We start from the raw sequence: 14,842 nt of genomic DNA, 5'->3' as shown, positions 1-14,842 counted from the left end.
GGTATAATCATATAAAGATGAACAATCAAGTTTTGCAACCTAAAAATATTTACTTCTGAAAACTATATTACTGCTTTAGTAAACCATACAAAGACGATAAGGAGACAAACATGTACATTTATAGAACTGCATTATCAGTCAGGCCAGATCCTGCAGAGGGAATTCCCAGCATGACCTCATTCATCTGTGAGGACACAGAGCAATCCTTGTTTGGACATACACCATCTTCTCCTGCGTGAGCCGCTCTTCACCTCCTGATGACTTCCTCTACGCCTGTGTATGTCTAGTCGTCTGCTTCTCAGAGCAGACGTTTACCTAAAAGAGGTCAGCACAATTAGCTCCTGCTTATTAAATTGGAGATCCCCCCTCTCCCTCCCCCTCTCCATCCATCCATCCATCCTTCCGTCCGTCCGTCCATCCATCCATCCCTGGCATGTGTACATATATTGGTATCAAATTCCGGAGGTGTAGAAACAGTAAAGAGACCTGGCCATGAAGTCAAGGAGGTCCAAGGAGGTAAAACAAATCTTTTCTCAACTGATATTTTAATAATAAAGTCAACAAACCTCCAAGAATTAAGATATACCTCTCTAAATAATAAAATATGCAACTTCTAAAGAGATGGCTCAGCACCTAAGAGCACTTCCTACTCTTGCAGTGGACAAGAGTTGGATTTTAAGCACCCATCTTGGGTAGCTCACACTGCTGGCAACTACAGTTCCAGGAGGATTTGACTTTTTCTGACCTCCATGGATACCCATGCTTACAAGCACACACACACATACATATATACATAAGTAAAAATAAAATCTTAAAATGCCACTTGCAGGAGATCCAGTGCCCTCTTCTGGTCTCTTCCCTGCCCCTTCAACATACACAGTACACTTACATTCATGTAAGCAAAACACTCATACACATAAAGACAAACAAACAAACAAACAAACAAGCCAGTTGGTGGAGGTGGAAGACACTTTTAATCCCAGTACTCAGGAGGCATAGGTAGGCAAATTTTAAGTTTGAGGCCAACCTGGTTCAGGGATGAAGAGAAAAATCCAGTCTTGAAAAGCCCCTCACCAAAAACATGGCTTCCATTTTTCTAAACAAAACATTCTCAAGGAGGCAAAATCATTTCAGATTTTAACTTACCTTCCTCATCCACCAGCCATCGGAGGAGGGCTGGGGCCACGAAGGTGACTGATCCGACCCATTCTTCGTGGAGGGTTTCCTGGTGGCCTAATAAGAAGAGACGAAGTTAGCATCTACTGTTTGGTAAACCCAGCTTCACTTTTTTGAGATTGTCTTGCTATTTAGTCTTGCCTAGCCTAAATTTTCTAGGCCTTGAACTCAGATTCTGTCTGCCTCTGCATCCTAAGAGCTGGTTTTAAAGGTATACACCACCATTCCTGGCCAATTGATTCCTTTTATTAAGAATTCAACTATACCTTTTTCAATAAACACAGGAAAATGAGCATGGTAGCCTACAACGGTTATCTCAGTCCTTGGGAGGCCAAGGAAGAAAGATTATCAGAGGTTTAAGGTCAGCCTAGGATATGTAGCCAGGACCAGGCCAATAATACTACAAAGTAAACCCTATCTCAAAAAATAAACCAAGGCACACAACCCTAAGAGTCTTAAAATAGCAACTACCATACAGGTTAGCAAATGGAAAAAAAAAAAGAAATGGAAGCACATAGAGAAGGTTTAAGGACACGGGAGAGTTCAGAGTGAACATGGCCAGACTTAGCTAGGCCATGTGAGGACAGTGGGGTGGAGAGAGAAGCCACTGACCAAGAAAGGCAGCCTGGACCAAGAGGTTAAAGGGTAGAGCAAAAAGGCCAAGTAAACAAAATGGCTGGATTATATGACATTTAGGGTGTGGGAGGTATGCTAGCCATACTCTGTAACAAGTATGGGACTGAAGGCTGCAGGGAGAACCTGGTGGCCAGCGTCTGTCTGCTTTGGAATGGTAATGAGTACCTCAGTTAGCCATCTGTCTCAAGTTTGAGACCTAACAGTTGGTGAGATGGAACCTCAACTGAGAAGTTGCCTCCATCATCAGAGTAGCTTACAGGGCACGTGGAAGCTGCACTTGGATTGTTAGTTGCTGACAGCCCACCGTGGGTGGTACCATTCCTGAACAAGGGACCCCAGGCTGTAGAATAAAGGTATCTGAGCAAGCCAGGTGAAGCAAGTCAAAACCAGCTGTTCTCCATAGTCTCTGCTTCAGTACCTGCTTTGCCTCCCCTAGGTGATGGACTGTAACAAAACTTTCCTTGCCCAAGTAGCTTCTGATTGGTCCTGTGTCTCAGCAGCAGAGAAGCAAACTCTAGTCAAGAATCAAAAATTCAAACATGCAACCTTGGACACACAGTGTGTGAGCTGCAGCTCCTCCTCTTAAGTAAACCTAAGCTGGGGGGGGGGGGGGGAAGGGGGCGGTGCCACTTCTCATCTGAACTGGTCACTGGTAGCTGAGTCTAGACCGCACCGTCAAGTCTCTGGAGTTGCATGTTGGCCATTTGTTTTCAGCCTCTAACTTAGCTTTCCCATGGTATATTTTTAAATTAAAATTTAAAAATTTATAGTTCTGCTAGTTTGACTCTGTTTATCCGAAGAGGCAGCTTAGACTTTTATAGTAACTTGTTAATTTTGTGAAGTGAGCTTTTCTCTTAATTTCTACAAGTCTAACTCTATCTAAAACATACAATGAAGACAAAAGAAACACATCAGCAGGAAGGCTCTCCGTACCCTCTGCCATCGTCGTATCTGGAATCAGAGGAGCTCCCGTAGCCTCGTCTTCTCTTCACGTCTTGCTGAAGCAGAGTTTTGAAACTGAAACAAAGGGGCGGAAGACAACAGAGTCTCACTTCTGAAACCATTATCAAGTATTTTCCATGGTTCTCAAATCTCTACTAGAGGCTGACTAACCCAACTTATTATCTTAAGTGTACACTTCCTGATGCCAGCTGGACAAATTTAGCATAAGCATGTGTCTAAAACAGGGCGTGCCAAGTTCTATACCAAAGCCACCTGCTCCTGTAGTGACTCCTCTCGACAGCATGAAACCAGAGTCCTCGTCAGTTTCATCCTTCCTGTTAGATTTCGACATGACCTATTTTTACAGTATCATACCATCATCACCTCACCCCCCACTGACTTACTCTTTTTAACAGTGTCTTATACTCACCATGCTTGCAATTCCTCTGCCTATAGCCTACCCGACATCACCTTTCAGAGGGAATAGATGAGGGTATTATAGTCAGAAGCACAGAGCTTCTCAGAATGTCAGAAAATGCAATTTTCTTTCTTTTTCCCCTAAAGACAAGATCTTACTATATGTGACACCCTGGCAGGCCTATAGGCCAGGCTGGTCTTGAATCCCACCTGACTGAATTCTGAATGTTGGGATTATCAGTGTATGCCACCATTCTTAGTCCAGTTTTCTAACTTTTTAGGTGTTAACTAAGGCAACACGGTAAACAATATAGATTAGGTAAAATTTGTAAAAATAATTAGATTTTTGCACTGGTAACTTTTAAGTTAAGGCCTTGTCCCTCCTTGGGTAGCTTCCTCTAATGTCCACTTTCCACAGTGACACTCATCTCACCATCCCTTGCAATGTGAAGACTGTTATTAATATACTAAATTATACTGAATATGAAAACTGATATTACTAACATGATACTTGTCTTAGAGTTACGATTGCTATGATGAAACACCACAACCAAAAGCAAGCTGGCAAGGAAATAAATGGTTTATTTGGCTTACAGTTCCACAATCAGTCTATCACTGATGGATGTCAGGACAAGAACTCAAATAGGGCAGGAACCTGGAGGCAGGAGCTGATGCTGAGGCCAATGAAGGGGTGCTGCTTGCTGGCTTTCTTCTCCCCATGGCTTGCTCAGCTTGTTTTCTTATAGAACCCAGGGGTGTCCCCATCCATATCAATCACTAATTAAGAAAATATCCTACAGGCCTGCCTCTAGCCTGCTCTTATGGGGGCATTTTCTCAATTGAGGTTCCCTATTTTCAGGTAACTCTAACTTGTGTCAAGTTGACATAAAACTAGCCAGCCCATCACTCAATGAAAGGAGTGACTCATCTATGCATAACTTTCCAAACATGAGACATTCAAATATTTACTCAAATTCAGGATAAGTAAGACCTGCTAGTAACTGACTGGTAATTTAGGTAACACAGAATGTAAAGGTCAAACACCACCACCCCTCATCCAATAAAGAACTGCTTGAAATGACTGGGAAGTCCATATCTTTTTTCCTATTACTGACTTCTAACCCTTCATTAAGAGTTCAGAACTAGGAACGGTGGCACACTCTTTTAATTTCAACACTTAGGAGGCTAAGGCAGGGTGACTACAATGAATTTTATGCCAGCTTAAGACTCTATGCAACAGTAAACCAGCTATATGAGGCTATATAGCAAAACTTGGTCTCAAAAGCCAAAACCTACTAAGTATTTCCACATAAGAATGGATAGGTTGGCTAGGAGCTGACACGGCTACCATAACTGTTCAGGTACAGTCAAGCTCACTCATTCAGCACCATATTCATAATCATAAAAAATACTTAAATTTCCCTTGTAAAGCTATTTAAATAATTGCAGCTGGGAGGTACTTCAGTGTCTATGTCCAGTGGACCATGGTTGATACAGAGCCTCACAGCTGGTCTGTAGGGAAAGGGTCTACTGAATGCTCAGCCATCAGCGGGCACATCTTTATCATACACTGCCACCGAAAAGCTCAGGGAACAGCATGGCAAAGGGGAAAAAAGACTGTAGGAGCCAGGAGTCAGGGAGAACTGGGACAAAACTGTCTTCTAAACATGCAGCACTCATCAGAGCTCAATAGCACTTCGAAGCTATTGCCTCAACACGCTCAAGCCAGTAAACCAGAGTCTGGATGTAAAGGGGCCATACAAGTCCCTACTCCTAAGAGCTACTGACAGCTGAGGATTACTGGTGGGAGAGTCCGTTTTCTTTAGGGGTGTGGCCAGCAGTAATTATACTTAGTGGGTCATAAAAATGAGAGGCCAGGATATGAAGTTATGAGGGGTATGGACACACGGACACACACACACACACACACACACACACACACACACACACACACACGAGTATGAAATTCTCAAAGATAACCACCCAACATAATATCATGTAATTCCATCAGCTTAAGTATAAATGCAATTAATGAAATGCTTTTATACATACAAAAAAACCACGAATTCTGCTATTCCCCAGAAGAAATCTGTTATGAAAGACAATCTCCATGGGGTCTGATTCCGGCTGTCCAACACTTGACCTACAGGATTAAAAAAAAAGAAGTTGAGTAAGTGCTGTAAGTCCACATGTTGGCATTGCATTTAATCAGTGGAGCAAGAACCAATAAGTTCAGGTTTTAACTTGTTCACTATCTCAAACCAGTCAACATCAGAAGACCATTGTGAGTGAAGTCAATCCTGTGGTCTAGAGCTGCTTCCCTCATTAGATGCCTACTTACAGCATGTAATTCTCCTAGGTGAACCCATTCTAGGATCTCTTTTCTCTCTTCTCCTCACTGGTAAAATGCACACAAAACATTTTAGTGGCAAAATGGATGCTGCATACCATTTGCTATTTTTGAGTGCACAGTTGTATGAGTGCAGCCTAACTTCACCAATGCCGATTTCCAAAGCCTCGTCGTCTTCCCCAGATGAAATTCTACCCATTCACTTTCGACTTTCTGTTATGTATTCCCTGTAACCCTTGGCAACCACCAAACTACATTTTGTCTCTGTAAATTACTGCAAAATCTTACAAAAGGAATCAAACCATTCCTAAGTACTTTCCAGTAAGTGGACCATATAGATTATTTGTATAAGAATTTTAATTAAAATAACTGATTTTAAAGATCTGTTTATCTAAATAACTTTTAAAAAAATCAGGCAAAAGACCTTGCAGGTGGAAAAAATTCTCTAAACACTTTTAGGAAAATTGACATTGCCACATGTGTTGGTAGACACCTTTGATTCCAACATCCTGGAAGCAGAGGTAGGCAGATCTCAAGTTCAAGGCCAGCCAGGGCTACCTCAAAAGAAAACAAAGACGAAATGTAGGCAGTTTGCCCAACCCACTGGTCCTCTTTAAAAATTCATGAATAAACAAGCTTGTATGTTCATGTTCATAGTGACAGGACTCAGAAAACTGAAATGTCCTCTGACAGGTGAACGGGCTCTACATACATACTGCAGAATATCAGACAATCTTTACAAAGAGAGGAAATCTTGATAGGCCATCATGTGGATAAACACTAAACTATGCTAAGTGAAGCAAGCTGTTTACAAAGCCATCAACTTTCCCTTCGTGATTCTAAAAAACTAAATGCATACCCATCACTCTACAGGGCTCTCTGCACGCTCTCCTAAGTTCTAAAGGCAGAACTAGACACAATTCCATGTCCTCAGAGGGTAGTAAGATGCCTGAATAAAGTTGCATCTGTCAACTACAAAATTTTGTAAAAAAAAAAGTCCTCACATGACACACATTACAGCACTCTATATACTCTGCAGTAGTTATACTCTATATAATTATTTAATAATGTACGAAGCTAGTGACCTCAATTACAAATAATACAATCTCAAGCCCTTGAAACCTAAGATGAAATGCTGATGCTTCCTTTAATGCCCATGGAACCACCTATCCCAAAGCTTTGTAATCAGGAGGTGAAATTCTGAAAAGCCAAGAAATTCAAAGTGCACTCAGCCAAAAGACTTCTCCTAATTGCCTTACTCTCTGGAGATACACAGATGAATCAAATACAACCACACCTATTTCCAGAGACTCAAGACAGACTTGTAGAAATGTGCTAAGGCTTTTCACCTAAGTCACACAGGTGGGCAGATGGTTCTGCCACTGATATGACCTCATGCTGTATTTTTTTCTTTTCCAGTAATTGGGGACCTGTTTCCCAAGTTCTTTCAAACTGGGTAAAGCCTTGGGCTTAGGACTAGCTACACTCTTAGGGGAGAAAAATCTGTCACAACTTCTGTATTGCCTGGTATGGTGGTGCTTGCCTTTAATCCTAGTACTCCGAAGACAGAGGCAGGAGGATCTCTGGGAGTTAGTGGGCAGCTAAATGTACACAGTGAGTCGCAGGGCAGACAAAAGTACAAAGTGAGACCCTATCTCGATTTTTTTTTCATATTCTTGCTAGTTCTGCATCATCACCATCGCCATCATTATTGTACGCATTATCGAGGCAGCGTGGTAGGTAATACTGGAGCCAACCTGAGTTCAATTTAACCAAAGTTACATACTGCCTTTGTGATCTTGAGTGAGCTAGTCAATCTATCTGCGTCTCAGTCTGCATCCGAGAAACAGGGATAGAAAACCACCAGTTACAAAGATGAAAGACATGCTAAGCAAAGAACGCTGTTACTGTGGCCCAAACAAAAGCGCGTTGTATATACCGGATTAGCATCTCTGTCATTACCGGGTAAGGATACCCGCGCCCGGGATCACTATCGCAAATCCACAATCGGAAATTCGCTGTACTAGGAGGCTTCAGGGGCCTGCCTTTACCAACCGGGCCACCAAGCATCACCCAGGAACCTTCTGGGATGCGCCTCGGGTCCCACCGCCCCCCGCTTCCCACTCCTTCCGGCTACCGGTGGGGGAGGCCGCCTTAAGCTCCGGACCCGGCGAGTGAGGACAGGAGCGGCCAGGGTAAGGCTCTCACTCACCATTCGAGATGTAAACCATCTTCCCTCCGATTGCCCGCTTCCTAGCGACAGAGAAGACCCGACGCCCAGTTGTTGCTGTACCTAGCCTCCCGCCCCGCCCTTTACGTCACAGGCCACTAATAGACCGAAGACAGGCTAGAGGTGGGTAGAGCCCATTGGCTGCTGGGAGACAACTGACTGGATGTTCCGCCCAGTCACGCAAGTAACTTCCGCTGGCGTGGAAGCTGTGTTCGTCGGGAGACCAGATGTGACGTTTAGGAGTGACATTGTTTGAGGGGTCTTTTTTTTTTTTTCTAACTTGTTTCCGGTTTGACTGAGAGTCTTTGGAGCCGCAGCACTACCGACCGGAAGTCGCTTTCTAGTTGGTAGATAACGCGCAGGGTTCGGGTCTGAGGTGGCTCGAAGAACTTTGATGGTGGTATAGTCTTCAGTTTTCCAGATGTGTTGCTGTCTTATGGAGTAGAAGGGAGAGGCCTTGAGGTGATGGCTGGAACATGAAGAACTTAATCATCAGATTTTGGTGAACTCACTGATAAGTCCCTTTGGACCGTATTTCCTTTAAACTAGTATTTCTGCTCTGAGTCTATTTGCTTTCCTTTTTTGAAACAGGATTCGCAATCTATTCCTGGCATGGGGCTCACATTGTAGACAAGGCTGGCCCTAAACTCAAAGATCCGCCTGTCTCTGCAGTTGCCTCCCTAGCGCTGGGATTAAAGGCCTGCCTCACTACACCCAGTTGGTTTGTTTTGTCTTTGGTTTTTGTTTGTTTTTGAGACGGGATCTGTGCATCCCTGGTTGCCCTGGAACTCACTTTATAGACCAGGCCTTTAATACCGGTACTCATGAGGCAGGTGGATCTATATGAGTTCAAGAAATGGAATTTTATTGTTTCTCTGTGTAACTCAGGTTGTCCTGGAACTAGCTCTGTAGAGCAGGCTGGCCTTGAACTCAGAGATCCATCTGCCTCTTGTCCCCCAAGTGGCACTAAAGGCATTACCACTCCCTTGGGCCAGGCGGTGGTGGCGCACGCCTTTAATCCCAGCACTTAGGAGGCAGAGGCAGGCGGATTTCTGAGTTCGAGAGTTCGAGGCTAGCCTGGTCTACAGAGTGAGTTCCAGGACAGCCAGGGCTACACAGAGAAACCCTATCTCGAAAACCAAAAAAAAAAAAAAAAAAGGCATTACCACTCCCAGCTAAGAAGTGGCATTTTAAATAGCTCTAGAGACACAGCTAGGAAAAATAAAATGAACTTCAGAGTGACACTTCTCTCTGCTTGTCAGCATTGTGGAAGTGACATATGCATTAGAAGGCAGGTCTTGGGCATTCAGTAAATCTGAAGAAAATTCCTTGCCCCAGCTCCTAGATTTTCTGTGCTATAAGCATGACAGTCTCTGTCAACAGGCCTTTGTGCTTAGCTGTTCTTTCTACTGTAGAGAGCTAATGTCCTTTCTTTTTCTTTGTAGTTCTCAAAGTCTGTGCCATTTTTGGAAGAACCCGATCCCCTTCCTTAAAAGGAATATAAATAAAGTTTGGAACTTATGCTTTAACAATGTTAGTTAAGAAGGCATTTGAAACTGAGCAGGGTGGCACGTGCATTTAGTCCCGGTGCTTGTGAAGCAAATGCACGTCAGTCTTTGTGAGTTCAGCCTGGTCCTCCTACATTTGGGGAGTTCCAGGACAGCTAGGGATACATAGTGAGACCTGTCAAAAACAAAGGTACATTAAGTGAGATGTAGTGGCATATGCCTGTACATGAGTATGGCCTGGGCCTCCATGGTGACATCCTGTCTACACACACACACACACACACACACACACCCCACTATATTCTACTACCTAGAACTGACAGATTTCTAGATACATGTTGTTTTGAGAGGAAGAAATGTTTCCTCTCCCAAAAGCTTGTATAATAGGACAGGACAATCCACAGCCTTTACATCATTTTAGACTGTTTTAGCCCAGTTATAGAGGCTCACTTTTGCTAAAATACTGAAGGAGGGGTATTGGTTTTCCTTCATGGAGTGTGTGTGTGTGTGTGTATAAGGGGTGTATAAGGAATGAGTGTGTAGTCAGTACAGGAAGGGGAAGTTGGGTGTTTTCCACCTTATTTTTGAGATATTGTCCTCATAGAACATGGAGCCGGCCAGTTGGCTGGACTGAGTAGGGAGCTCTGGCCATCTGCCTGTCTCATCCTCCAGAACTAGGTCTGAAATGTATGTGTACAACCATGGCTGGCTTTTGCATGACTGCTGGGGAATCTAAATTCAGGCCCTCATGTCTGTGTAGCAATCACTTTACCCACAGAGCTCTCCTCCCAACCTGGGTCAGTGATTTTTCTCAAGGGCCTCTCTAGTCCTGAGCTAAACCATGACGATGTCTCTCACTTTCTGTGCTCTCATTTCCTTCTGACCGAAATCCCTGGTTATACTTTTGCCAGAACTTAAGCAGTTTTCTAAACTGCAATAAGAATGATTTATTTATTTATTTATTTATTTATTTATTTTAAAAAAATCTTTGTTTTGCTTAAAACCTTTTAGACACAATAATGTAGGGATTTCCCATCGCACTTACAGATTAGGTCCTTCTCAGTGTCCACTGATACACCCTGACCTGTTCACTTGACGGCCCCTTTAGCTTCCTGCTGCACAGTCCCGCCCAAAACACACTCTGGCAATAATTCTTTTAGAGCTTTGTGAGCACCCTAAGTCTTTTCATTTCCCCGAACGTGCGCATAGCTTTTCTTCCTGTAACACTTTAACTGACTAATTGCCTGTTCCCCATCCTTCACCCTTTAGCCGTCAGCCTGAGTGTCATCGTTTCAGAGTGTCTCTCCTTGAGTCCTCATCTCTGGTCATTTTATTCATAGTCCTAATCACAATAGGGAATTACTAACGTGATTATTTAGTGTTGTCACTCTCCCTTAATAAACTGCTAAGGGATCAGGGACCTCATCTGCCTTGTACCCCTGTACAAGGTGTGGTGGTGGATACTTGTAATCTGAGCATTTTGGAAGGCTTAGGCTGCAGTCCTGTGAGTTGAGGCTAGTCTGAGTTACATAGCGAGTTCCTGGCCAGCAGGTGTTACAGAGTGAGACAGCATCAGTGGCCACACAAGGAAAGGAGCAAATCCTGGATCTCAGGACCAGTTCCTTCCTCTTCATTCCTCTGGTTAGATTTATTCCTGAGTCTTATTGCAGTGATTTCCAACGATCTATCCCTAGCCTCCCTTCGTTCCAACCTGTGTTACTTCTGGCTGCCAGTTCAATACAGCCTCACCAATCTCCTGCTCATTAGCCTTTCTAGCCATCACCTGCCACGGAACACCCTAGACGGCTGTGGGAGGTTTTTTGATACCACTTAGATTATTCTCTCTGACTTTTAGTTCCTCAACAGACCCTTTGTTTTCCTGAATTCTTGCTTATATGCTTGTTTTCTCCCAAGGAGAATGTCCCCTATCTGTTAAAACTTTAATCCAGGGCTGGAGAGATGGCTCAGGGTTCAAAACACTGCTCTTTCTTGGTTCAGTTCCCATAAGTTTTTCCTCAACTTGCAAAGCCTTTCACAATTTTCTCACTTACATTTGGTGGGAATATGTCTTGTTTTGAAGAATTGATTAAACTTAAATCTGTGTGTGTGTGTGTGTGTGTGTGTGTGTGTGTGTGTCTGTCTGTCTGTCTGTCTGTCTGTGTGTTTGGCCTGTATATATGTCTGTGCATCGTTTGCATAGTTGATGCCCATGGAGACCAGGGAGGACATCAGGCCCCCTGGAACTGGAGTTACAAATGTTTGTGAGCTGCTGCATGAGCGCTGGGAATTGAACTCTGGCCATCTGAAAGAGCATCATGAGACTACCTGAAAACCAGAAAATAGATAACCAAGATACTTCATTAAAATAATGTTATCCTTTTACATCTTGATATGATTATTACAGATATTTAAATTACTTATGTGGCTCACACTTAGTACTTTGCTGTTAGACATGATTATTGGGTTAGCACAGAAAAGGTGAACTAGAATAAGATAAGAAGACCAATTATTAGATACTGATATATTGATTTAATTATTTACTTAAAGCACTGCTTATACTGCCTATTTGCCAACCATGACTTCTCTTGCTACCTGGAACAGAATGGCCTGGAGAATTAGCTGAAACAACCCTTGTTTGTCCTAACAACATGTTCACTGCCATGTTTACTTCTATAAACGTTGCTTGCTTATTCACCTTACCTTGTGGTTTTAGAGTATAAAATGAGAACACAAAGTAGACTCAATATGACCCCCTTTCAGGAACTATCCTTGCTTCCATCCACTGGTGACATCTCCTCCCTTTTGCTTTCATTGGGGTCAGAGTGCTTATTCTAGAAAGATTTCCACAGTAAAGGCACTAAGTAAATGTTTGTTGAATGGATGAATGAGTGCATTCTATGCATATTTATTGATTCAATTATCACCAAGTTAGTCATGTCTATGTAACACTTCCCTTTGCCAGACAGTGTTTTTGATGTTTTTCATGTATTAATTTATTTAAATCTCAATATTAGGGTTTCATTGTTGTCAAGAGACACCACGACCATGACAACTTTTATAAAGGAGTACATTTAACTGGAACTGGCTTACAGTTTCAGAGGCTTAGTCTGTTATCATCATGACAGGAAGCATGGCAGTGTCCAAGCAGACATGGTGCTGGAGGAGCCAAGAGTTGTACATCTTGATCCAACAGAAGGAGTCTGGGTGCCACACTGTGAGTAGCTTGAGCATAGGAGACCTCAAAGCCTGCCTCCACAGTGATACACCATCACACCTACTCTACCCAGGCCAAAGCTCCTAATAGTGCCACTCCCTATGGGCAAGCATTCAGACACATGAGTCTATAGCAGGGCATACCTATTCAAACCGCCACAGCTAATAAACGGGTTCTCTTATTCTCATTTTACAGATAAGTAAACCAAGTCCTAAAGAGCTCAGGAAGCATGCTCAGAGCTTCTTGGGATGGATTTTCTGTGCCCTGTAGTTTGTGCCCTTGACTCTCCACACACGAGGAGATAGTACACTACGATGTAGTCAGCCATAGTACTCTTGGTATAGAAAGTAGATCTTCTCTAGTAACTACTTGATTATATCTCAGTTTCCTCAGAGTTGCAGAACAGCTGTTCAGTTTTTCTCATCTAGACACCCTAGAAAAATCCTTCTGAGTGTCTCTTAAGTGGATTACCTCCTTATCCCTGCAGCAGTCCCTTGGCCAGGGAGGCCATTCAGAATGTAGCTAGAGCAGGCAAGTTCACTACCCAGCACCCATGTCAGGTGGCTCATAACCACCTATAACAACAGCTCCAAGAGATCTGATGCCCTGTTCTGACTTTTGTGTTACCCCAATACCTTAGCATTTGCATACACAAAGATAATCTTAAATATCTAGTCTTAACTTTTTGTTTCTGTGGTGGTTAATATTGATGGGATTTAGAATCACCATGGGATACAAATCTCTAGGATTATTAAATTAGGTTTGTTGAGTGGGAAGACCCACCCTAAATGTGGGCAGTGCCGTTTCATGGGCTGGAGTCCCAGACTGAATAAAAGCAGAAAGCAAGCTGAGCACAGGTGTTTCTCTGCTTCTTGACAGCAGATGCAGTGAATGCAGGTCCAGCTGCCTAAACCTCCTGAGGTGGACCCCCTCACTCTGATAGACGGGGCCCGGGAAGTGCTGGTCAAACAGGAAATGTCGGTCAAACAAGCCCCTTTAGCTTTTGTCACACAGTGAGGTAAGTAATTCATATGAGTTCGGTTACTAAAAGAGAAGTGACTACTCCAGTTTGTAACCTTTTACATCCATCTAGTTTGAGCTATCTCAGTGACCAGTACAAACTGTAATAGTGATAAATGGAGTGCACTGGTCTCAATGTTCATAGTAAGACCCCCAGAGATGCATGGATTGATTGCCTCTCGGGGGCACTAATTAATCATTCATTTTTTTGTTGTTTTGTTTTCAGAATTGTGTTCTGTAGTCTCCAAATACTTTCCAAGGCAAGTCTGCTGGCTCAAGCATGTGCCCCCACCTACACTGAATCCTTTGTTTTATTTCTACTGGGACAAGCAGGCAGAAGAGTTGCCATGAATCTTAGGCCAACATGGGATGCAGTACAAGACCCTGTTTTTAAAAAAACTTCATATTCCTAATTTTGGGTTTTAAGAAACAACAGAAGTATATATTTCATTAGCATGTTATGGAGCTCAATGTAGCACCAACGTTTAATAAATTAGGATACAGATTATATGCTATGTGACTTCAAGGACTATATAGCTTACTTTTATTAAGAGCGACTTGGTACAATATGTTTGGAGGTTCTTGCAGCTTGTGTTGTTTTTATATGACTCCTGCAGTAATATTGAAATAAAAGGATATAATGGATACACCATGGTATTCCTGCAACATAGGATTTAAAGGTTTGACTCTGTGGCTTAGTGACACTGGCATAGCGCTGCTTAAAAAAGTTTACCTGACAGACTTTATCTAACAGGTAAACTCTGGATTCTCAATCTCTTAGAGCCCTCTCTCTGTCTCTGTCTCTCTCTCTTTCTCCCTTTCTTTCTTCTATTTTATTTGGTGGTGGTGGTATCCGTGCACGTGTGTGTGTGTGTGTGTGTGTGTGTGTGTGTGTGTGCGTGCCACTGCATGCATGTGGAGGCTAGAAGACAACTTTGGGGAACTGTTTCTCTCCTATCATGTGGATACAGGGAATCCAATTTAGAAAAAGGCTTGGTGTCAAAGGGCCCTATCCTTGGCGCTGTCTTGTTCCTTCATACTGTTCTGAGACAGGGTCCTCCTATATAACTTTAGGCTAGCCTCTGGCTCACAGTCTTTCCACCTTTAACTCTCAGTGCTGGGAAAACGTGTGTGCCACTATTCCAGATAAACTGATTCTTTTGTTTAGAGGTAGGGTATAATCAATCTTTGCTATTTTGTGGGTTTTTCTTTTTACTACCATTTATCCCCCCTCCTTTTTCCACACCCTATAACTAGATAGGAGAGAAAGAAGAATAGAGGGGAGAGAGAGAGAGAGAGAGAAAGAGAGAGAGAGAGAGAGAGAGAGAGAGAGAGAGAGAGAGAGAGAG

General features: G+C 43.0%; 1 protein-coding gene and 1 long non-coding RNA gene across 2 annotated transcripts; one reads left to right on the top strand and one right to left on the bottom strand.

Annotated features, from left to right (window-relative positions):
- Positions 1-1,142: 1,142 nt before the first annotated feature.
- On the bottom strand, positions 1,143-7,890 carry Selenok (selenoprotein K). The gene is made up of 4 exons (XM_028754082.1): positions 7,734-7,890; positions 5,224-5,314; positions 2,746-2,829; positions 1,143-1,233 (listed from the first exon to the last, which is right to left on the bottom strand). Exons 1-4 carry the CDS (start codon positions 7,750-7,752, stop codon positions 1,143-1,145), a joined length of 285 nt encoding a protein of 94 aa, XP_028609915.1. The 5' UTR covers positions 7,753-7,890.
- Positions 7,891-7,981: 91 nt separating this feature from the next.
- Positions 7,982-14,143, top strand: LOC114609689. Its single transcript, XR_003709570.1, has 4 exons — positions 7,982-8,253; positions 12,385-12,473; positions 13,353-13,491; positions 13,720-14,143. It is a non-coding gene; the product is annotated as an uncharacterized LOC114609689 (long non-coding RNA).
- The last annotated feature ends 699 nt before the right edge of the window (positions 14,144-14,842 follow it).

This window comes from Grammomys surdaster, unplaced genomic scaffold (genome assembly GCF_004785775.1).
Source record: "Grammomys surdaster isolate TR1022 unplaced genomic scaffold, NIH_TR_1.0 125979, whole genome shotgun sequence".
Taxonomy (NCBI): Eukaryota; Metazoa; Chordata; class Mammalia; order Rodentia; family Muridae; genus Grammomys; species Grammomys surdaster.
Note: the sequence above shows the minus strand (reverse complement) of the source record. Positions and strands in the feature narration are given on the sequence as shown.